Below are 25,537 nucleotides of genomic sequence, written 5' to 3'. Positions count from 1 at the left end.
CAATCACCACTCTAACATTTACTTTTTTTTTTGTAGAGGCCACAAACTGCAAACAACTTAAGCAATCGTTACTCTTTAACAGAGCCTTTTAAATGTTAAATTGATAACAGTTAAAAGGCTAAGCAAAAATAAATTATTATAAATTATTCAGCTATTAACTCTAGATAGCCTAAATTACAAATATATGTTATAGCCAAGTTCTAGTATTAAACTATGTATGCAAATAACAAATAATTCATTTGTCGTGATTTTTTTCAGTTACTCCACAGTAACTACCATTTTTCAGTCAACTTGAAAAGCTCTGTAAAATTTTCTCTCAATACCTGCTTAAAACAGCTATGCAATAACCTATATGTTACTATTGTCCATTAGACAGGATTAACATGCTTTTGTTTGAATGAAAAGTAGTATATCAAACAATTAAGCTTTTAATAACATATGACAGCCACTAGAATAACCAAACTTACGTGTTGGAACAACCGGTGGGACAACAGGAGGTGGGACAACAGGAGGTGGGACAACAGGAGGTACTGGGGGAGGCATAAAACCTATATGGAAAAATGACAAATCATTAGAAAGAGAAATACAATTTTTCATTAAAACACTGTTTACTTTATTTATCCTGAGAAGGTGCATCACTGAAAACTAGCAAACAACAAATGTATGCAAAGGGATGACAGTGGTTGCTGTTTTCAAAAATAATTCATTCTTACAGTAAAAGACCTGCATGTGAATCTTTACTTTTGTCAGCAATATCCAAGGAAGAAAATTAAAATTTTCAAAATTTTACAAAGAAAGGAGATAAATCTTAAGATTTTTTTCATTTTGATTTTTACCCAAAGACTCAAATAAATCACCAACAACAAAAAATCAGCTTTAATTAATATTCTCCACAAAAAAAAAAAAAAAGAATAATATTAAGTTAGGCATAAGAAATTTCATATTGGGCTGAAATTAGAGATCCAAAGGTCAGCTAAAGCAGTAACAAGAAGGTGATGGAAACAAAGCAAAATACACATAGACAGCAACATGGGCTGAATATACTTATTACATTCTCAAATTTTACGAACTTACCTGGAGGTGGCTGTGAAGGGTTGAAACTTGCTCGCAAGAAGGGTGGAGGAGGAATTGCGCTATAACCAGGAGGAGGGACAGACATTGTGACAGGAAACGCAGGTGGAACTAAGCTAACAGCAGGCACAGCTGGAGCTACTGGAATCTTTTTTTCATGGAAAGAAAAGAAACAAGCAACTTCAATACTTAGAGTATTCAGTGGCATTACAATTTTATCCACTGACTTGACTGCAATTTATGTTAAACATCAAATGTACTGAAGTCTTCGAACATACATTCTGAACACCCTGAAATATTAGATTGCATTCTAGAATAGTACGTGCACTACAGACAAGTAACGACACTGGAAAAAATCCTATGCTATCTTTTCTTTATTCTGAAAGGAACAGAAAATAAATACATGGTTAACCATTATATTAACTGAAGAATTAAAATTTAGGTAGAGTAGCAAGGGGAATACAGAAAGGGAAAGACAGAAAAAGAGGGAAAATGTAGACAGTGTGGCAATTTGAGAGCACATAAACAGTGACTCCTTTCTTATTAGAAATATTTGCATATTTTAGAACAGTATTAGAACACTGAGAGTTTAGTGTATGTGATTACCAGGCTAATAATCCCAATGAAATCCTGGAAATTTAGTATTTTTTAAGCTTCTCTTTGAGCTATGTGTTTTGCTACAGTGCAGCAGAATTACAATTAACAAGCAGCAGAAAAACATCAGTATATATACACATATGTATATATGTGTGTGTGTATTTAAATGTATACAGATCACAGTGTATGCAAGCAGAAAGATGAAATAAAAAAAAGATAATTTTTGTGAAAGTAAAAAGAATTCAAGCTCAAACTTCAATGCAAGGAAATGCAAAAACATTAGCTTTTGTAGTAATCTTATATCAACTCAAATACAGGAAACATCTATACATGTCAAGAGAGAGAAAAAATGATAATACAATTTTTTGTGTTAAGCACCTGCTTCTCATTTTACAATTTCATATGGTCATAATAAAAAGGATTTAAGGAGTTTGACAAAAGGCACTTCAATTTATACTTGATAAACATGCAGCATGTAGTATAATAAAGGAGAATTACACTGTATTCTTCCAGTCTTCTACAATACCTTAATAGCTGTTAATAAAAATAATCTGTTTTAGCAGATGAAAGAAAATAGAGCAGAGATTTAAAGACTCTCATGAATTACTGTGTATATCAGAACTGCAACAACCTACTACTTTGAATAATCGACTCTTTTAAATACAAGATTGTTCCCACAAAATCCTGCCTAAAACTAATGGGAAAATAATTAACCTCATAGTCAAACCTCATATGAGGAAAAGTAGACAGGCAGAGAAGAAATTTAACATTTAAGCCTTTATTTGAGATGGTACTCAAGTTTGAGATATACTGTGCATAAAATTAAGGATTTTGCTCAGCCAGGGCAACTGATTCTTTTCTAGAATAAAGAGAAACACATACGAACATGGGGTTTTAAGTATTTTTGTTTTAAGTACTTTAATTTAGCATTAAAGTTGATCTGTACTGAATAAAAACTTACCCCTCCGGTTGTGCAGAATTTCTGCAAACTCTAACTTTAATACAAACCTGCAGCATAGTGACTGGCTGTGTGTAAGCTTCTGTCTGTGTTGTGATAACTGTGCTCTTATCAACTGTAGTAGTCTGCGTAGTTTGAGTAGTTTCTTTAGAAGGTTCTGAGTTCCTGGCTGTTTCCCATTCTTAACAAACAAACAAAAAAAAAAAAAGGTGTGTTTTTAATATAAGGAGATAACTAATCTGCTTGTTGTTGTTGTTTTCATACCAAAATGTCCTTTTCCATATTAATCTGTAATTTTTAATCTGGTATCTATTTAGACAAATTAGCCCCAAGTTTACTGTGAAAACAGCAAATACAATTATTTACATATTATTATACATTTTAAAGAATGTAAAATATCTCTAATCACATGATATACAATATTTAATTGTGCCAGTATACAAACTGAAGTTTTAAAACTTGCCAAGTTTTTTCTACATTTTGTTAGTAATTTGTAATATAAAGTATGTTCTAGTTTTCTAAAAATTGCTGTTGTCAACATATCTATAGTATCATTTGTATGCTGTAAAATGACAGACCCTCACATGGAAAAAAAAACACACCAAAACACAATTCCTTCCTTCTACTACCTCCTCAAACTCACTCCCAACAATACCAGGAAAAAAAAAGGTTTAATTTTCAAGTATAAAATAGTGACTGTGTTTCAGTAATGTTGCATGTTTTAATTCTTCTGTCATTTACATTAAATTTTTATTCAAAGCATTTTGAATGCATTTTTACCTGAAAAATTATTGTCTCTATTTTAAAACTGTCTTAATCTACTGCTTATTTTAGTGCTGTCTCATCATTTTGGTGCTAGATCCATTTCAAGAAACTACAGTACCCATGAATCTTTTACATACCTAACAAACCTCTCAGTTAGCTGGGTTTCAATATATGGTCTAACACTACTTGCTTTCTCACCTCTTTGACTTTAATGGAGGAAATACCTTAAGGTTCGGCTAAGCTGTGGCTGTTTAGACAAGTTCCAACTGTAACTTAAGTTTTATACCTGAATCAGAAATCACTATAAGGTATTTCACAATCACTACCAAAACATAATTTTTATACAAATTACATACTTGGAAATGAGTACACAGCAAATTCAGAACTGTTTTTAAAAATGTTAACCGTTATTATCTTGTTTAAATTCAACCACTGACAAATGGTCATGATAACTAATTAATTACTCATCTACAAAGACAATCTAGATTTCAGTGACATTTATACGGACATATTAGAAGAAGTCCAGAGGAGGGCACAAAGATAATCGATGGACTGGAGCACCTGTCCTGTGAAAACAGGATGAGGGAGTTGAGGTTGCTCAGCCTGAAGAACAGAAGGCTCCAGGGAGACCTCATTGCGGCCTTCCAGTACCCAACAGGGGCCTATGGAAAAGACTGGGGAGGGACTCTTTGTCAGGTGATAGGACAAGGATTAATGGCTTTAAACTAAAAAGTATAGGTTTAGATTAGTTATTAGGAACCCAAACCACTCTCTGATTCTGTATTGCAAACACATAGCTAGTAATATTAATGTAAATCAAAGAAGAGTGTTTATTACCTAAAACAATAAACTTTCTGAATATTTACAATTACCAGGAAATAAACACATTTTCTAACTATGGGAATCACTGTTCATGTCCATACCTGTATTTACTGTCTCCTGGTCAATCATTCCACCTTCAGCAAATCCCTCCAAATCATCCAATTTTACTTTCTCCCAAGGAATATACGAAACTCCCAGATCCACATCCCAGAATTGCTTGTACTCTGTTTTCACACCTTTATTCAAAGCCCAGGCAATCTGAAAATACAACCGAAACAGATAACCTCATCAAATCGTATTATTTGGCAACTGGTAAGACATTTACTTGGCCTCTGCAACAACAGGCATGTGGAAAATTATTTACATCAGAAGGCTCATATTTATTCATATTTATTCAACATTAATGCTAACATATGTATATGGAGGAAATTAAGAATACAGTAATACAAGGACTTATGGTAAAGCATCAAAGTAGAAAAAACACAGCATCTAATCACATACTTTAATACTAGCAGTTTTAATAGTAAGAGATCCACATGGTGAGGTACAGGACTTCAGTTGTTTACAGTACTCTTATCACTAGAATATATAGAAAATGCTTTCCTAATATTTCCTAAGTATCAAGTCAAAATTTCACGTTACTATCTTCTATATTACCTGTTAAAACCTGTGTTTTACAGAGAGGAAAGAATACAATATACACCTTATTGATTCATTATTCTTCAGCATACTGGTTATTTGAATGAATAGCTGTTAATTGACATATCACCATTTTAAAACTGTACCATATTTGAAGTGGATCGCATCCTCAGATTAAGATTAATTTACCTTAATAATTTTAGATCCAATTTTATAGGACCCAGAACTAAGTTTCTGAAGAGCACGATATGCATCTTGTCTATGAACCATGCAGACGTAAGCACAACCCCTTGGGGGAATCATCTACGGAAGAAAAAAAAAATCAATGGTCTTGAAAAGCAGGAAAACCAGTGCTTCAGTTTACATGTCTACATGAAGTGAATACTAATGCTAAAAAAAGAAAAAAAGAAAAGACTCACACTGTAAATAACCATCACTGTAATAATTAATAATTCTGAGCATCAGCAAAACCTAAGAGTGAAATTGGCAGGGTACATCAGTTATAACATTTTCAAGAGGCAACAGCAAGCTGAAGAATGGGTGCTAAAAACGTCACAAGAGATTCAAACAATATGTAGCAGGCAAGAACTGCAAGCTATTTTATGGTAACTTCAGAAAAGCAGGTCACTGCCTCTTATTAAGTTCCAAATTCACTGTGAGCTGAGCAACAACCTTTTGCAGAGGCAAAACCTAATGATTAAAAGTGTCCTGCATTTTTGGAGGGTAGAGTCCTCATTCTTGAAGTTTCATTTCCACTAGCTTTAATGTTTAATTTAGGAAGTAAAAGTATGATGTGACTTACAATCTTTGAAAATTTTCAACCCACATATGACAACTACTTAATTTAGTTTTAGTCAGAAGTAATAAAATACCAATGTGCTTTTATGTTGTTTTGTGAGTACATGGTAACAAAGAACAATAATACTTAAGAAGGTCAATTTTAATGCAGATGTTATAAAAATGTTTAAGATTATAATATATTGGATAAATATAGGATGTTTAGATAGGATAGATATTTCCAAATATATAGGATAACTAGCTATATTATCCTAGTTACATAAAGCAATGTGGACACCATGTCCAGCGGTGTCCATTACTGTAAGGAAAAATAATCTCTACCCCTATGCCACCTCACAGAAATGAGAAAAAAGCATAACCGTATCAGTTAAGACCTGGGTTTAAAAAAATGCTTAAATTGTTCCACTATAGTTATTGCCAGGGAAAATCTATTTTACCATGAAGTGTACTGTGTTTAGTGTTTCAAACCCAGTACATAGAAACCACCAACAAGCAAATATTATAACCACAGTTTTTAAACAGTGATAAAAAATAGTCTCCTAAATAAAGCTTATGATGCTAAAAGGAACCCAGAAGCATTAAGTCTGTTTAAGTTTAAAATCTTTGAAAGTGGATGATAACATGCTCACTTACATTAATAGATTCTATCTGTCCAAATTCTTCAAACAAGTTAGTCAAATCTTGCTGCGTAGCCTTCTTGTCTACTTGACCTACCCAAAGAGTAGTACTGCAAACTGTCAAGAGAAACATTCACATCATATTAAGTACTAAAATGTTTGCTTATGAAATAACTTATAGCATGGATATAATAGGCACAGAAATCATGGATCAAAAGCAAGATGAGTAAATCTATAACTTTTTATATAGAGATTAAGTAAACTACCAGAAATTTTAAAACATTAAAATGATGAAAAACTAAAATACTATCAGTTATTAGCTATGGTAAACTGTAATAGCAGTTTTCCATAGAACTATGCCTGTAGGATTAATAGATTTTCAACTGACAGTAGTAAACAGTAAAACTAAGAATGACTAGCCTTTAGGTTTCTCTTAGACAAAACTTAATCCTCACTTATTTTGACATGTCCTGAAAGTAATTTTATTTCTCATGTTAAGGTCTAGGAAACAATTCTTCAGAACTCAGCAAGTGATAAAAGTGGCTGCATATCTTGAGTCGCTTAACAGAAATGAAGTGTTTGTCAGGTACATTTTTTCTCTCTCAAATTTCCACACCTCAGTTGTGCTCCTTAATATCTCCTTTCTACATGAGCTGGGTTATGTCATAGGACCTCAGGTACAGCTGGTGTTCTCCAGGTTTGCATCCCTATCTTCCAGCTCCCATCCACTCTGATTATACATGTAGTTCCCTGCTTTGTGGACTGCTGGGAAAAATCTTCATCATAAAACTGATTTGCTACTCTTAATGTGAAAAGCCAGAGAAGAAAAAAAAATACATCTAAACTGCAGTGAAGTCCTGAGTTTAAAGTCACCTTGGAATGATGTAAAATATTAGAGACCAGAGCACCCTTTCTTTTAGAAAAATGATTTCTGAACTGCTTATCTTATCACACAAATGATAGAGTTTTAAAAACACAAGACCAATGCAAAACTACATCAGAGACTGTTCATAAACCATCTAAGTCAAGTTAAATTCAGGAACACAGGTTTGTTACAAAAATAAATTAAGTGCAATGTATGCATCCCATGAATCTAAGGTCCCGAAAACAGCAGCAATGGGATATACTGCTACTGTATCAAAATATTTTTTGATTTAAGCAGCTTGATTTAAGGAACTGTGTGGAGGAAGTTGTTCTTCCTGCTATCCTCTTTTTAGTGCAAATTCTCTGTGCAGAGCAGCACACTGCAGTACCTGAAATTCAGTTGGCTTTTGGATACTCTTTTTAAGATATAACCATTATGGCCTTTATTCTGACGGCAAAATATTTATGTTTCATATTTCCACCTGTTTTGGTTCTATGTGCTTGTGAAAAACTGTTTAAAAAGCACTTTAACATTACTGGATTCTATTTAAAGTATCCAGCAAGCTGTCCAAAGTGTGCATCACATACTTAAATCTCTTATTGGTGTAACAATTTTCAGATCAAGTACTGCTCATTTTAAAATGAACCATAAAAGAGTATATTTTAACTTAGGGACAAGCTCTTACTACTCTTTGTTCAGAACTAAAGGCATCAATGTAACAGAAAGAATAAAACTATCAGTGGAACAGTATGATACTTACTTTCCTCTAAGATGAGATGATGTATCTGCATAAGTTGTAAGAAACACCAGAACTCAAACTTACAAAAAATAATTTGTTTACTGTTTTTGTAACAGTACTTCAGATGAATACTGTTCTTTCAATAAAATATAAGGCCTTTTCCCTTTTAATGCTACATTATTAAAATACAAAGTAGCTGCTACTTACCGCTTAGTGTTTTTGACCGTATAGGAGGCAATCCTTTCTTCTGACGTTCTTTTTCCCTTTCTCTAGCCCTTCTCTCACTGGAATATGATCGAGATGACTTTCTCTTCCTTTCTCTTGATCTTGAGCGTGAACGTTTTCTGTGTTTACGCTTACGAGAACCAGATCGTGATCTAGACCTTCGTTTTCTTGGTGATCTACAAAATACTTAATTTCAGTATGCTGAGGTTTAAAAATAGTTTTTTAGTTTTCTTTTAACTACAGGCTTTAAAGCTTCATATACATATTTCATTTATATTTACTCAAACTGCCATTAGTGTGAGGAATAGGATATATACCCTGGGCTTTAAACAACAACAACAAAAATAACAACAAACCAAGCCAAAACAAAAAACACACTTGCCAAAACAAAACAAACAACACTCAAAGAGTTCCACATCAGTATCTATTTTTCTGACACCAAAAACCTGTCCAACTGATTAGTGTTAACTGGATATTTTTGTTACTTCAGCAGGTCTTACAAACTTTAACTTAGTCTATAGATATACAAAACAAGGTTCTATACAGAAAATCTTCATCTAGTGCACAAATACTAAATGAACACTTTCTGTTCATTACCAAAACTACTTCGACAACCTTGGAAAATACAAAACAGAATGACAATCACAAATAGCAACTCTGTTCCAAAAAAAACCTTGATTTTCTTAATACAAGTTCATTACAACACCTTGAACGAGATCTTGAACGAGATCTTGATCTTGAACGAACAGTTGATTTCTTTTCTTCTTGTTCAAAAATCTCTTCTTCAGCAACGTCCTGTACTTCATCTATATCCATGTCCTACGGTCAGACATAGAAGTCCATAAACATTTAATATATATACTCACAATATATATGAAAGTATGCATTGATTTTGCTCATTTGCAATCAACTTAATACGTGTTTCCTTCTGTAATTACATTGAAAATAGTTTTACCTGTTGCTGAATATCCATTGAATCATCTACATTTGTTTCTGCTTCTAAAAACTGTTGTTGACTGCTCCCTTGTGATGGTGATGCAGAATGCTCTGAACCAAAATTTCCTTCTTGATTTTCCTCATTAGGGCTTGCCTAAATAACAAATAATTATAGATCATAAAAGGCCTCATAATTCAAATTGTAAACTATGTCAAAATTTAGATTAGATGAAACAATTGTTCAACTATTTCTGAAAAAAAAGTTTCTCTTATTTTCACACTTTCCTTTAATATAGAACAATTATCTAACTGAGAAAACAAGCTGAACTAGATGTCACACCATTCCAATTCCTTTTTTGTCATCTGCAATAAGTAACATCCCTGACTATATAAAAATAATGCTATCTATTTGCTGAATCAAAAGAAAGAAAGTACACTATTTGTTGCTTAATTTAGTTAGCTTAAAAATAAAACTCACAGGTTAAAACAATAGTGAAGGCAGCCTTTATGTACAGTGACACTGAAACATTCTATTTTGTTATTAATACAATGAAAATATTTGTAATACCAATTCAACTAGTTAAAACATTTACATTTAGATCCAAACTTTCTTAAAGCATGTGATTCAAGACAGTAAGTACTACAAGATAAAGGAGGGTGTTGCGTCATTTATGTGAGCATGTCAGTTACAAGAGTTCTAACCAGACAGTTTGAAAAACACCAAAATTAAATTCATAATTTTAAAATGTAAAATATTGAATGTGTTGTTGAATTACTATCCCACTGCCCCAAAAATCCATAATGGCCGGTACACTATTTGAAATCACAGATTTGGAATTAGTATCTGTATGATATGAAAGACATGCAAGAAATACAGAAAACGTAATGAAAATATTCAGAAATGCAATCTGGACAATTCAGATAAATAACATAAGCCAATATAAACATATTTCAGTGATTCTCATTACATTTTCACTTCGACAAATGTTAGGTATTCTATCTGCTAGGAGAATGCCATATATGGCATATATACTCTTCTGCTGTGCCATCGTATTCTTAAGCACCTTATAATGAGAATTTGCCAAAAATAATAAAATTGCTACAATTCATTTAAAGCATTTGTCTTCTAACATCTGTTTCACCTCATTTTCTTTAATTATTCTTCAATAATTTCTATGTCTTGATATTAGTTCCTACATCAGTTGTTGATTCTTCTGTCTTCTATCCTCTCCTCCTCTCCCTTTGCTCCTAATTAGATGCTTAATAATTTTGTTTTGCATTTTATCTTTTTTCCTCTTTCCCTTAATCTTTTCACTGATGCTTAAACATGGGATTAAAGAAAATCTTCCTCATAAAACGCTGCAGTCATTACTGAGGAGTTCCAGTAGAAAAATTGTGCCTTTTAGCTGCTATCAAGGTGAAAATGAAACTTCTTCTCCATAGCAACTAGCCAAGAAGCTGAGTGGACCTGAAGGGAAACAACTTCTGGAAAATCATTTCAAGTAGAAGATCACATAATAAGTGGCGAGTCATATGAGCACTCTACCCATACATTTAATGTAAGTTAATTTCATAAATGAAACGTAACGTCTAATTGTCTTTTTTTTTTTTTTTTTTTTGAGATAAACTATTTTACAATAAGGTAGGTAGCATTTTTGTTGTCAAATTACATAGCTATTTTTAGATAAATCATATCAAAAACTCCTGAAACAGAGGCACCCTTCAAAGTTATATTCCTATACAACAATTTATATAGAATTTAAAGCCAAAAATTGGTAGATTATGCATCTATACCAAAAGCTATTTAGTCTGTAGCTATTCTACAAACTTTCTCAGTTATTAGATATAGAGATATAAAAATAAAACATAGTAAAATAAAACACTAGAATAAGAAAATAGCTTATAGTAAAAACTTGATTACTATTTTTCTAAACAATTAAAAACTCAGTTACAAATTTAAAATTCACATTGATGTTCTTAATTGAGTGACTGCATCTTTGCACAGGTGAAAAAAAAACTAAAATCCCCAACAGATGTACATTAAGTTTGTGGTGATTTTCTTTCAATCTAGAAATTTCTGATTTACTGTGAAACTTCATCCAAATACCCTTCAGAAAATCCACTTCATACCTGGCCAGTATTAAGATATAATAAACTTTTCATTTTCTAATGCATCAGCATGGGAGAAGAGCAGCTCAAAACAGAGGATTAACCTCAGAAGAAATAAATCAATTTACTTCACTGTAGAGGAGACCCAATTCACACAGTTAAGAATCCATTTTGTAATGTTTCGAGCATCAGTTCTTAATTAAGAACTTCATAGGAAATATATGGCTCTACTCTTTAGCTCAAATTCTTCAGTAGAATGAGGCATTTATTAGTCAAAATCTAAGACTTGAAAAGGGAAAATTTAAGTTAAAGTGCAATCTACAATTCTGTCCTCTTGTAGGTTCTATAGCAGCAGCTTGTACACTGCTCTGCCTTCACAGGTAGTAGCATATTCACTTCAGGGCCCACTTCCTCCTTCAGGATCAGTGGAAAAAGAGGTTTACTTTCCCCACAAAAAGATCTGAACGACCAACGCACAGTCAGCCTATAACTGAGCTTAAGGATACTTTTTTTCTAACAGAAGCAAGATTTAGATCCCACACATTTGGTTCTACTTATTTTTCACTTTACACACTTTATCCTGCTTATTCCACTTACTCTGCTAGCTTCTGGCAGATAACAACCACAAGATGGAGTTCTTACCTTTTGAGGCTGCTGTTGCTCCAAAAGCTGTTGTCGCAGATGTTCTAAATTTTGTTGCTGTAGCTGTTCAGCTAGCTGGTGAAAAAGCGAGTTGTTCACAGATTCTGGTACTAAAGGCCTAAAACGAAAGATTAAAAAAACAAACATTTTTTTCCTCTTAAACAGTGGGTAAAGAGGTTTTCACAACTGAATTTCAAGTTTAGTCAAAAATGTAGAATAATGAAGACAATGTAGTTAATGTCACCTTCTGTTATCATCATTACCACATTACTAACATTTATATAACTAACAAAGCAAAGTATGTGTTACCTTCAGGATAAAGTTGTCAAAAGTTCAGGCACACACATTTATATAAAATGTTTAAAAATGTATACATCTCAGTAATTCAGAGTATTGTCTTTTCTGTTGTTTTGGTCTACTTATGCTCTGAGAGAAGCAACACCTTACTTTCTATTTAATATTAGTATTTAATTAGTGCCTAACAATTTTTTTTTTAATTTTTTTTTCCCACTAAACATAGCTTGATCTTACAATTGGGAAGTAGGAGTTTCCTTTTTAGGCTCTTCATTTTGTTCAGGTTCTTCCCCGAAGTCAAACCTGTCCATCAGCTTCTAGGAAAAAGCAAAGTAAGTGTTACCGAGTACTCCTTAAAAGATATATATTTTATGTATACTTAGTTTGAAAAAAAAAAAAAAAAAAAAAAAAAAGCTCTTATTTCTCAACTAAAAAAAAAAAAAAAAGTAGCTCGGCAAAGAACTTAACTTGTAAATTAAATGTGATGCTAGTATTGCTACCAAACTTTTGAATGCATTGACCCCCAAGTCTTGGCTGTGGCCTTATTGAGCTCTGTCTGCTGTTCCACAGCAAGAACCACATGTTCTTTCCATAGTAAATAACAGCTATTCTGGAGGAAGACTTATAACAAGATAAATTTTAAGTGATGGTACCTTTGATTAGAAGAAGTTACTATGAAGAAACCAACTATTCAATCCTCTGGCAAGAGCAACAAACTCATTTGGCTCCTTTGGCAGAGCTGCAAACTGCTCTGCTTACATCAAGACAAGACCTACAGCTTGATTATTTCACAAAGAATTAGTGTATTTTCATACACGTGTTATTTAGACAACCTGAATTCCTTCAAATGCATTGCTCCTTGAAAACAACTTCTGACTGTGCAAAAATCAAAGTAAGCATTTACTATGCAAGGGGAAGAAGCCTCCATAGTGATAACTAGAAAGGCATCTGATAAGGAACAATAAAAACTTGGATAAACTTCCTGTTTTATCTGTAAAGATATCTACGTTATAGTTCTGCTGAACCACAACAAAGTTGTTTTTTTTAATTTCTGAATTTCAGAAGCATTTCAATATCACTGTACTTTCTTGAAGATGAGACTAAAGAACAAGATATGCAACAAATTTTATTAGTCACGTAGATTGTGGTGTGTTTTTTTCTATAAATATGTATCAATACAGCAGTTTTATCAAATCCTTGTCCACATAACCTTACACCTTGGAAGTCTTCTGAAAAGCAGAGTTACTACTGTACTACTATACTAGTACTGTACTACAGTACTAGTAATAGCTTCTTCTCAAACACGCATTTATAACAATAAAAAAACAAAAAAAAAAAAAAAAAAAAAAAAAAGAGTATGAGAACATAGGCCAGGCATTTGGAAATACCAAGGCAAAAAAATCTCAAGTAACCAGTTACGATTTAGTAGCCCTTCGTTTTCAGGATGTTCTATTTCTTGTCAATTAAAGGAGACCATAAAAATCAATGCGTAAGTTGACTGAGAGACTCTGATCAAACCAAAAATTTTTAGAATTATTTTCCCAGTGAAATGATCTAACACATATGAAAGCAGGACTGAATCTATTTATGAGAAAACACATTGGAAACATTGGCCATCAAGAACAGAAGAATAGAACAGTTCAGTTGGAAAGGACCTTCAGTGATCAAACCCAACTGCCTTACCAATTCAGAGCTAACTAAAAGTTAAAGCATATTAAGGACATTATCCCAATACCTCTTGAACACTGACAGACTTGGGCTATCAATCGCCTCTCTCGGACGCTTGTTCCAGTGTTTGACCACCCTCATGGTCAAGAAATTATAAGGGAGTTTATGCAAGGTGGGATGTAAAAATCCTGAGTAACTTGCATATTACGTATCTAATCCACTTAAAGCAAGCTGGCTGCGTTCCTTTTAAATTGCCTTTTTTGTTGTTATTAGAATATTTCCAAATCAAGCATTTGCAAAATGCTGCATCTCTGAACAGAACATGCATTTTAGAAAAACGCCCAGTCTCATCTTTAAAATATGATTAATCATCATATATCTTCCATCATGACAAAGTACAAAGAAAAATAACAGAGCATACACAATTTAAACATTAATCATTGGGGAAAAGTAAAAAAAAATCAACAACTGATGACACACACAAAAAAATTAAACTGAAACCAGACAAAACCAAAGAACTGCCAGCCAAAACAGGCAAATATGTAGCATGATTTTTGTTTAAACTTGCTTCTAGTAAATATAAAAGAGCAGGTATTAAAGAGAAAATTTTGAACTATTTTTAAATAAATCGGAGCAGAATCACCTCTACAATAAGGAAATAGACATTTAAACATACTAAATATTAGGATACCTAGGTCAATCCACCACACATAAATGTATAAAACTACAGAACTTTAATAGGTGTAGCATTCATGGAATTACTTAAGAAGAGAATATGTTCAGAAAAGCAATGGGAATTGTTAAAGACATGAAAAAAACGCTTTTTATTTCAAAGGCAATTAAATTCTTCTGAAGCACCAGGATAATCTCTTTAAAAATCATAATAAAAAGAATGAGATGAGACAATCAGTCTTTTCCAGTATCTTCTACAAAAACTATACAATATTTCTAATGATTTCTTTCATTAATCTCTAAATTCTCTAATTTTGCTGCAGCAGGCTTTTGTTTTGTTATGTTTTTTAAGATCATAGAATAGTTTGGGTTGGAAGGAACCCTTAAAGTTTACCTAGTCCAACAACATATTGTTATAGTCACTGGAAATTACACTCTCACTACTCTCCCCTTATCCCCCAAACCAGTCATTCATTCTATCATATAAGCTTAAGGGTTGGTTAGGTGCGATATGTTCTTGGTAAATCTATGCTGATTGTTTCCAATCACCTTGTCTTTCATATATCCAGAACAGTCCCCGAAGTACTAGCTCCACAGAGCTAAGTGAGGCAGACCAGCTTGTAGTTTCTTAGGCTGATCTTTTCGCCTTCTTTGGACATGGATACAACATTTGACTTTTACCAGTTATTAGGGACCTCTCCTAATCTCTACTTACATATTTTATTAAACTGTAGCTAGAAGAAGATACAATTCTCACTGAACACTGAAGAGAAATTTTGATTATGTTATGTAAAATAACATTCAATTATTCTGCAAACCAGAAAAGGTACACCATTTGTTCAATTGCTCCTTTCAAAATGTATGTGGTGGTGTCCTGGTTTCAGATAGAACAGAGTTAATTTTCTTCCTAGTAGCTGGTAGAATGCCATGTGCCAGGACAAGAGGCAATGGGCACAAACTGGAACACAACAGGTTTCTTCTAAACACCAGGAAGCACTTCTTTACTGTGCGGGTGATGAAGCAATTGGACAAGGTTGCCCAGAGAGGTGGAGTCTCCCACCCTGGAGATGCTTGACAAGCTGCCTGAACATCCTCCTCCCGAGGTCCCTTCCAAATTCAACCAGTCTGTGATTCTGAGAGGTTAGACAGGACTGATCAAACTTGACCTCTAGCCTGATATACACAACTCAGTGCTATTCAAACTCCTTTTGTCTTCACCAGACAAATCTGAGACAACAGATTCTACTGTCTTTTTGCTCCAGGTAACATATTACATAATATAAATCTCCCATGTCGTACTGGAATTCATCATCAGGTTTACTTTCTTTTTCAGTCTCTTTAAGAAAGACTGTTAAAATAACAGGCTTTCTGAGAAGTCAACGTATGTATATTATCTGGTTCTTGTTCACTTTCTGTTGTGACCTAGAATTGTTGACACACAATTTCCCTTGGAGAAGTTCTACTGGCTGTTAAAACAAGGCTCATTCATCTGTAATTCCTGTTGTTACAAGTGTACTTGTTAACAACTTACTTTCTTACAAAGACAATAGTCCCAGAAATTAAGCAACTGAATGTCCTGTACTCAAAAAATAGTTACAGTCTAGTGTTGTTCATTGTACAGATATCAAAAAACAAGGTGTCAGAACAGTATCTCTAACAGTATTTTTACCTACATCTGAAGCATTTTTTTCTCTTAAAAAAAAAGTTTTATATTTTTTGTTTTGCTTTCACACAAGTTTCTTTGATGCTGCTCTTGTCTGTCCTTGTGCACAGAATGCTTGTTAGCACTTACAGCACATCTTTTACTTTAGCTTAATCCAAACGAATCTAGACTATGCACTCAAGATTGGTCTGCAACGTGAACCAAACATGTACATGTAAAATAACAAAAGTTTCAATTCAAAAGAATGTTCCTGATTCAGACCAAAACACTGATGTAGATGCTTCCTGTATAAGTAAATATTGCCTTTTTAACACTTAAGGCCGTCATGTATAGTAGAAAAATGATACCATTAATTATGTGATGAAATGGAAGGAAAGAGTCCAGCAAATAGAATTACATCATTATGACTCATGGTCTTCAGCTACTGAGAAGTGGGATTTGGGTTGCAAGTGGTATCAGTGCTGAGAAACCATTGAAAAAAAAAGGCAAGAAGAATAGCTATTCCAAAAATTTCTAATTGCAAAAATAACATTGGCCATTAATACATATCTATTAATACATACTCTGCTATAATACCCAGATTCAGAAATCCTCAAACCTCAGGAAAAAAGGGAAAATAGGTATGATAATGCCAGGTTTATATATAAAGAGGGAACATTCTAAAAGTACATGCTGTATCTGCAAAGCTTCAATGGACTAATAAAACATACAAAGAGATGCTATACAACACAGAATGAGGAACTTGAGATTTATTATAACCTAACACTACTTGAATAATGCAGAACTGAGATACAGACCACACTATAAACACAGCTCTTCCCCAGCTTACAAGAACAGCTCAGTTCTCTCTCTCTCTATATATACATGTATATATACACACACACATACCCACTGAAAGCCTGTAAATTATCACATTGAATTCTTGCACAAGAGTGGCATTCTACAACAATTAGCATCAGAAGTCCCAGAAATCACAATCGCATACATTCACCCTGCTGACAACTTTCAACCTGCATAATATTACTGGCATAAACTAACTGATGAGTGCCAGGCCAAACTCTCGTAAGGTGTATGCACACCTCATCAAAATGCCAATTCCTTCAATTTGCTCCAGTTAACCCGACCACGTTCAAGACTGTCATACCTGCCAGTCACAACAGCAGTACACTTATCCACATAAATGCTGGAATCAAAGAGCATGGAATAAAGATACAATACAATGCTCTATTATTAATTACTTTTTGTATTGAAATATTAAGGTGGTCCCCATTACTGATTCATTCATTGCCTGTGATCACTCCAGCTGATAACTCCAGTTACAATACAGCATTCCAAGGCCAGATTGGACTGTGCTTTGAGCAGTCTGGTCTGGAGGGAAATGTACCTGCCTGTGGCAGAGGGACTGGAACTAGATGATCTTTAAGGTCCCTTCCAACCCAAGCCATTCTATGATTCTATGACTACAGGAGTGTTTTTTTTTTCTTGGTTCAGTTTTAGAGGTGTGTCTTACTCGTTATTATTTCAGAATAATAACCTGAAAAAATTTTTCATTTACCTGAAAAAATTTTAGACATTTAAGATAAACTGTCCTAAAACTTTAGACTCAATACTTGAAAAGTTTTAGGCAGCTAACTATCTGAAAAAGAGATTATGAGCATTAGGAAAAAATACCACTGTTTTGATTTTCTGGCTTCCTTATTCTTATTATTTATTCACTTCAGGACAATCCTATGGAGATTATATAGTCATGAGCTGCTTCCTATTCTAATTGCCAGCATAGTTATTGCTACCTGGCATTCTACTATATTAGCTTTATTCTTAAATTCTTCCATTCTGTATTTTTATTTATTTATATTTGATAGACACATATACTGCAGCACACGCAAAGTTTCTTTACTTACAGATTTTGTTTGTTATTACATTTTGACATCCTTTATAAATTGTCCTTTGACTAGCTTTAACTATAATCAAACTTATCTCTTCACTTACTATCACTTGGTGGGTATGAACGGAAGGTTTCTTGGCATTTACATTTTAAGAAAATTACAAGTCCAATCACCTTTTACTCTTCTGGGAAAACAGGCTATATAAATTTCTGCGTGTTTTTCTTTCATTACCCTGTAAGAAATCATTTCATACTTTAGACCATAAACAAAGGAAGGGGAGAATACAAGACACGCTCAGTTCTCTTCACCGCGTTAATAAAAGGTGAAGAACACCACATAACTACATCACAACTTTTACTTAGATATATTATACAATAAATACATGTATTTTAACTTATAATAATCTACTGCTACCTTATTAAAAGAGACACTTTGTTCCAGTGGAGTAAGTGTGTTGGCAGCAGCAGCTGCAGCTGTAAGTTGTGCGGTTAGGGCCTGTAACTGAACAACAAGACCAGCATCCAGGGCTTGAAGTAGCGAAGGCTGAGGTTTCTGCTGCTGTATCTGCAGCGTCTGTATCAACTGCTGAAGCTAAAAGAGAAAAGATAACAACTGCATTAAAACTGAAAAATGTTAAAAAGTAACTCTTTTTCCCTTCCAGCTAGGAAAAAAACCCTCATGAACACAGTATCATCTAACCTCTGACTATTTTTTCATCTTAATCTGTTTTCATTTATGGCAAATTATGTTCCCACTTACTGGCTAATTTGTTTTCTGTGGCTGATAAGACATTCAGATGCTTCTTCCTCCTAACTTGCTCTGACAGGTTGCATGATGACCAGTCACCACTCAGGATTTCCTGCTTTCTAGGGTTCACCCTCTTCTGTTTCTCCAGTTTGATTCCTTCTGACCTGAAAAAAATCTGTTAGCCTACTCCAGCTTCCTAAGGGCCCACCTATATTAGGAAAATCTGTATGTTGTAATAACATTTGTGTAGTGGAAATAACTGCACTTTTGCAAGCTCTACCTTAAACTGGTGTAACTTGCCTACGTTAAGAATTTCTGCTAGGGTCTCTGGGTAAGTCATGAGGAAAATCTCATGCTGAAACTCAGGTTTGCACATACAGAATACAACTACCATGTTATGTCAACCAAATCATAAAAAGCAATTTAATGAAGAATTGGGAATATAACTTGACTTCCTGCACTGGCACAGATTCTGCATTATGTATAGTCCTAGCCTAGGATAAAGTGTGACAGTTAATGAGATGCAATGTCGAACCAGAAGCAGTGGCTCTAGGGCAACAGATGTCTTGTAACAACCAAAACTCCTCCATCCACTATGGCAAAGCATAGTACAGCAAAGGGCTGTACCTACTTCTCTTATTTAAAAAAAATATATAATGATTATTATGGGCAGTGTCAAAACGCAGATGTTAAATTATTTATTTTTATTAACAACCCCATTCTGCAAATCAGGAGAGGTCTTGGATTATACTGGAATGAATACTATAGATCATCAGAGAAGGAACTTTCAGAAGTGTAGTGAACGGCTCAGAACGGACCTAAAACATTTGATCAAAGTATATCAGGATACCCTATGAGTCAACTCCCTCAAATTTAGAGGAGGAAAAATAAAGAAAAATGGTATATCTTCCATAAATTTTTTTTAGAACAAATGTACCATTGAATTGTTTGGTGTATCATGATTTTCTTACCCCAACTTACTACTTATGGTTTTATTATTATTATTATTTATTATTATTATTTAAGGAGCTGTTCTGCTGAGGAAATGAAAGGTTAACTTTTCCATGTGTGGGTCTGTTCATCTGTTGAGCAGAGATACTTCTATAAAATTGTACAAATTTATCTTAATGCAAAAGAAAAAGGTACTATCTCTGTGGAAAGAAGCCCTCCTAAAGTACCTCAGTATTAGTGGAAGCAGTTCTTTGATTTTCCATGAATCCCTTACAGCCTTATTTTTTGTTATTTCTGGAAAAGGTTGAACAAATCCAGGTGTTTCAAACTTTGATGACTTAAGTGCCCAGTTATCTTTAAGTTCACATTCCACCTCCTTATGGGGTTCCACACTAAGGCTTCAATCTCTTTCTTTTTACTAGGGTTCACTAGAAAATTTGTAAGCTGGTTAAGACAATCTTCATTACCACAATGCATCAAAAATACACAATCTTCTTTTCAGATTGTTTTAAAGTTACCTTCTGATAATGTGATATAACTCTTCCTGTTCTTTAAATACAGACTCCTCATACAGCAAAGCCTCCAGAAATGCTTCAGTTATTGTTTTACCTCGCCACAAGTTTTCACTAATTACTGCAATATGCAAAACTGAAGAGCTTCCCAATTCCCTCTTGGCTGATCCAGAAAAGATATTCAAAAGTGGCTGCTCATCTTGTACACTGCTTTGAGTAGGAAGGAATCAAACTGAAGAAGTGGAGATGGAAGCCCTAGAGTGGGAAAATCCTGGGTGGTCACCATTCTAGCTGTTTTCACATTCTTGTTGGTCACATCTTTCTTACTTCTGTCCTCTCCTACATCCAGACTCTTTATTTTAGCTGCATGCATTCTCACCCATTAAACACAATCTCAGGATTAAATCAAGGACTTTGGGGAATGGGGGAAGTGACTTGGAGAACAGGTTAAAAAAAAAAAAAAAAAAAGGACAGAGGATGGAAGCAAATGTTGCAGTTCATCTACTAGTCCTAGAGATTTGTATGGATAAGTTTGTATACCCAGTCTTTCTCCACACTTTGTGTCCATCTCCCCCCCTACCCCCCCTCCCAGAATCCATTCTCTTCATATTACTATTTTGGGATAGATATCCAAATGCTATTTCTTTGTGACCCACTGGGTTCAGAACTCTTAATTTCTTTCTCATTTTCTTCTTATTATTTAAAATCTTTCTGCTTCTTCCTTTTTTTTTTTTTAGAATGTTCTCTAAGTAATAATCTTTAAACTGACTTTCTCACTTCACATCCCTCCCTTAAGAACTATGCCACTATCCTTCCTCCACACTTTACAAAGTATCCCACAAACTCATTCTGCTCTGCTTTTTATGTACCCCAAGAATGTGATCCGACAAATACTCCCTCTTACTTGGTACAATTACACATGGCTCCGCTCAGCTGAACACTGTAAAGCCACCTCATTAAGTAAATAAGTTGTTATTGTCAGCATTAATGCTTTGTAAAATCTCACTGGTGACTGTTCCTTACTCGTAAACCAGGGACTTTTTTTTTTTTTTTTAAGTACCCCATCAGGTAAAACACCTTAGTCCTCAACTAATAACTACAGACCAAACAAAAATCATTATTCTACATTTAGGCTGGTGCCAGAGATCTAACAAACTGAAAAACGATGATCTGTTTTTTTACACAGAGCTGACTGGGAATGCTCAATTTATATGACTTCAGGCTTTATAAGGACAAGCAGTTCAATACATGCTGCACATCAAGCCACTTTACTGAGTTCACCATTTAGAAATTGAACACAAAATCAGTCACTTCTAAACCAAGATCTTATGTTCAAACACTGCAAAATAAAAAAAACAACTATTTAGCTGACTGAAAGATATCGAAGAGAATCGACTCACACTTCCAGAATGAGAACATTTCCACTATATAATTCTGCGCAATTTTTAGCTTCTTGGGGGAACCCAGCAGAGAAATATGCTAAATGGCATTATATTTTACACCTCTATTCATAAAATCTCAGTGTTGCTCTTTATTTAGTCAACTGCAATACTAAGTAGAGACGAAATTGTATGTATTATAGCCCATCTTATCTGAAATCACATTCTAGGATTCTTTTAGGGAACAAACAGGGTTGGTTACAGAGGTAATAAGAAATTTAATTTACCTGGAACTTACTTGTCACTAACAACCCTCGTGGGATAGTTAACATAAATACTGGACAAAAAACTACCAGATATCCGTGAAAGCAGTATTCCTTTTAGTATTCCTTAAAGACACAGAATCAAATAGTGTAACCACCTATAAAATATTCACCTGTTGGCCTTGGGGACTCTGTAAAATCTGTGCTACAGCAGCAAGCGTATCTGTATTAGCAATCTGAGATACCCAAGGATCGGGTAAACTCTGCACCACATTGGCTGGAGTAACTGGAGTCACAGGTGTTCCTAAAAGAGAGAGAACACAGCATGCCAAAATATTTTATTATACCAGCTTAGAAATGGTGTTAGGGGAGGAAAATAAAAGCTGCTTTAACAGAAATGATAAAACTGATATGAGCATTCCTGTTTATTTTCTGCAGCAATCATTTCTGGATTGCAAGAAATCAAATTATAAAGACACGCTAATCTTCCTCGGACATCAAAACCAGTTACTAAATACTGAGAAAGCACTTATTAACATCAACAGGAACTATTTTTCTGACACATACATGGAGCATACAGAAATAAAACGTACTCATGTCAACATTTCTGAAGTAGTAGTATTACTCTGTGTAAGTGTTTTGCACAGATCTTTTTGCTATTGACCTGTGAGACTACTAACAAGAAATACACATGGGGAATGTCATGAAACCTAAATAGGTTTCACACAGTAATCTAAACCATTGAGTGGGAACAATATATATCAAATGATAATTGATAGCAATCTACTCAGAAACATAAATTAGTTCCAAACTTACTGGGCTGCCACTTTATGCTTAGCAAAAGTCTTGAGGATTCTACTAAAATTTCAACCTGCAGTAACAGGATTCATTAAGATTTTTTAAAATCTTTTTTTATCTTCTTTTTGCTCCTAACATTATTTTCACAAAGAGCTGAAACTAAATCAGCAATCTGATCATTAGATTCACGTCATAATGATCAGAATAATCCTCCATCCCTGCAAATACCTTTGCTCTTTGTTCGGAAGTAGAGATATGCTGATGAATGCCAAATAAAAACTACCAGATTGCTGTTTAAAAAGACATTTTGTATCAAAATTCCAAAAAGCGTTAGAGTAAAACTGTTATTTCAATAACTTAAAGTAATCAAACTAATGAAAATAAAAAATACTGAGGTAGAAGATGCACTAAGTCCTTAAGCAGGAACTACATATTTACAAATGTCAGCAGAAAGTAAGATGGATTTATCTACATTGCTTTCAGCATGGGATCAGCAAAAAGTGAGTAATAAAACCAGGTTCATATATGCTAAAAAATAATCTTTACATATAAAATTTCCCATGCATCCCAATCTTCAATGAATGATTTATGAGTCACTAACACCAAACTAGACGGAGAAGAAAGTATGTCACTAGATGCAGATTATAGTACCAATGCAGGTTTTTTTTCTTAAAATCATTGCCTGTTGACCAGCAAAAGACCACTGTCTGACATTGTCCATCAAGTTCAATTGTAGGGATAGCAAAAAGATACAGATGAGTTCTCTTTCATTGCTCTCAATCGTGGCACCACTAATTAACAAACACTGCATTAAGTAATGTGATGGGTTTTCAACTCTGACAGCGAACTTCTGTTTTGTTTGCATTTTCAAGTGCAAAACTAGATCTAACCACACTGTTATATTATAAATATTTTCAGTTGTGTATAGTTAGAAAGTAAACACAATAGGCTATGTTCTGTTTTTGCTATATCTCTAATCTGGATGCTGACTATAACACATTTCTTTCTGGAATTCATTTGATTTATCTAAAGGAAAACAGTAATTTTTTTCAGCATGTTAACAGCTAAGGTACAAGAGGTGACACAAGGGTTCTGATACCATGTGATTTATTTGATTCTAACCTGTCTTTGCTTACCTGGTGTATTGTTGCTCATAGCAGCTGTAGTGCTGGGCAAGACGGGAGTCACAACTGGAGGAGGAATTCCTGCTGCCATATCCAAGAGAGGCTGAATAATTTCACTCTTGAACACATTATTCTTCTGCCATAAGTTTAGCACTCTAACAATTTTACTCTAAAATGAAAGAGGATAACAAAAGACCTCTGTCATGATATTTTTTCTTGTTATTATGAATTATGGAAGCCTTAACTAGCAACACCAATCTATTCAGATTGAAGCACCTTTAGGTTGACAAAACAGTAAGAACCATAAAAACAGTTATACTGCATCACATCAAAGATATCTAACCCATGAACCCGGGGCTGACATACAGAGGGTGTCTCAACATCACAAATAGTAATTAGTAAAGACTAATTAATTTGGAAAGATTAATTAATCTAATTGCACGCATCTTCCCCCATCCCTACACTCAGGCAAGCAAAATTAAAGAAATACATAAAAATGCGTAAGGAGCAGTTTATAAATAGATCCACTGTAGTAAGCAAAAAGTGAGATCAAAATCTTTATTCTTTATGGATAACATACTAAAGATTGCTTTTATTAGAAAAAAAAATATGAAAGTGGCTTACCTTGTCATCCCCAGGACAACGATACAGATTCTGGAAAGTACTGATAATGTTATTGCTGAATCTTGGAGCAAATACATCCTTCTCTTGCCCAAACTGATGCCGGGACTGTCTCACAATGGAGTCAATGACATATAGGCCAGGCACCTTGTATTCTGGTTTACACTGCAAAGAATGATAATTCAAAATAAGCATATGTGAAAAGTAACACAAACCATTAATGGCAGACTAAACATGAACAGCTTGCCCTATTTTTAAATGAATCACAGAATCACAGAAATGGGTCCAAGTATTACCAAAATGTTTGCTATTTAATAGATTGTGATGAAGCATGAAACTTTCTCAGAGACAGTTAAGTCTTAATGATCAGTTGGGCACAGCTGTATGTATTCTATAAATACTTATATGGTTTGAAATTCATTTATTACCACCAAAAACCTAACTTTTCTGAATCTATCTCTTAAAAATTAGCACATGAACCACATATCATTTTTAAATGCACACCTATTTTAAGACAGGTAGAGCAGCATAAATCATGAACAAATTCTTAATAGTTCATTGGGATTAGCTGAATGTAAGTGAATATAAGTCAATATATTTTTTTTCTTTCTTGGAGATTAAAATCAACATTAAAGTTAACACTTGTTTACTTTATTTTACGTCATTCTACATAGTGTATGGTATAAATTCCCCCTGCCAGAACAAGAAGATATTTTAGCAGACATTTATAGGTTGAGAATATCCCACTGATACTTACTTCAAAACAGTGAAAAACTTGCATAATTTACAAACAGCAAGGTATACATAAAACATGTTCTAACTACACTGCAAATTATTTAGGCAATTTTACTTAACAAAGGCAAAATTTTGGTCTTTTAGTTGCAAAGTAATTGCACCAGACAGGTGCAATCAGTTTTATGATACAATGAGAAGTGGCACAGAAATACAATGAAATCATCACTAGACTACACTATGACATGAAATTAGTTCATGAATATTGTCGTACACACTTATCACACAAGAAATCATGGAAAAGATGAGAAAGAATACATGAGGAAGTACACTGTTTCCCTGTCTAGTCCAGATAATCTATAAACATACTATTTAACACTGTAAAGTCATCCATCACCTCTAATACAGCCTTTCAGTATCATCTCCTCCTAGTTTTCTCTCAAG

At 33.9% G+C, this 25,537-nt stretch overlaps 1 protein-coding gene across 4 annotated transcripts in view; it reads right to left on the bottom strand.

Annotated features, from left to right (window-relative positions):
- The window catches only part of SCAF8 (SR-related CTD associated factor 8), a 155,933-nt gene that overhangs the window by 105,420 nt on the left and 24,976 nt on the right, over nt 1-25,537 (bottom strand). For 3 of the 4 annotated variants that reach the window (XM_032185503.1, XM_032185500.1, XM_032185501.1), the window contains exons 4-18: nt 24,365-24,526; nt 23,753-23,909; nt 21,992-22,122; nt 18,381-18,557; nt 12,315-12,394; nt 11,784-11,901; nt 9,052-9,186; nt 8,803-8,915; nt 8,079-8,272; nt 6,284-6,384; nt 5,042-5,155; nt 4,315-4,471; nt 2,677-2,807; nt 1,075-1,219; nt 468-548 (exon numbers count right to left, since the gene is read on the bottom strand). In XM_032185503.1, coding sequence (XP_032041394.1) covers nt 468-548; nt 1,075-1,219; nt 2,677-2,807; nt 4,315-4,471; nt 5,042-5,155; nt 6,284-6,384; nt 8,079-8,272; nt 8,803-8,915; nt 9,052-9,186; nt 11,784-11,901; nt 12,315-12,394; nt 18,381-18,557; nt 21,992-22,122; nt 23,753-23,909; nt 24,365-24,526 — 1,996 coding nt within the window. The remainder of the gene's footprint in view (nt 1-467; nt 549-1,074; nt 1,220-2,676; nt 2,808-4,314; nt 4,472-5,041; nt 5,156-6,283; nt 6,385-8,078; nt 8,273-8,802; nt 8,916-9,051; nt 9,187-11,783; nt 11,902-12,314; nt 12,395-18,380; nt 18,558-21,991; nt 22,123-23,752; nt 23,910-24,364; nt 24,527-25,537) is intronic. The other variant, XM_032185502.1, reaches the window with a different exon arrangement.

The sequence above is a fragment of the Aythya fuligula genome, chromosome 3 (assembly GCF_009819795.1).
Source record: "Aythya fuligula isolate bAytFul2 chromosome 3, bAytFul2.pri, whole genome shotgun sequence".
In the NCBI taxonomy this organism is placed as follows: domain Eukaryota; kingdom Metazoa; phylum Chordata; class Aves; order Anseriformes; family Anatidae; genus Aythya; species Aythya fuligula.
The sequence above is the reverse complement of the archived record's forward strand: the minus strand, read 5'-3'. Positions and strand labels throughout refer to the sequence as shown.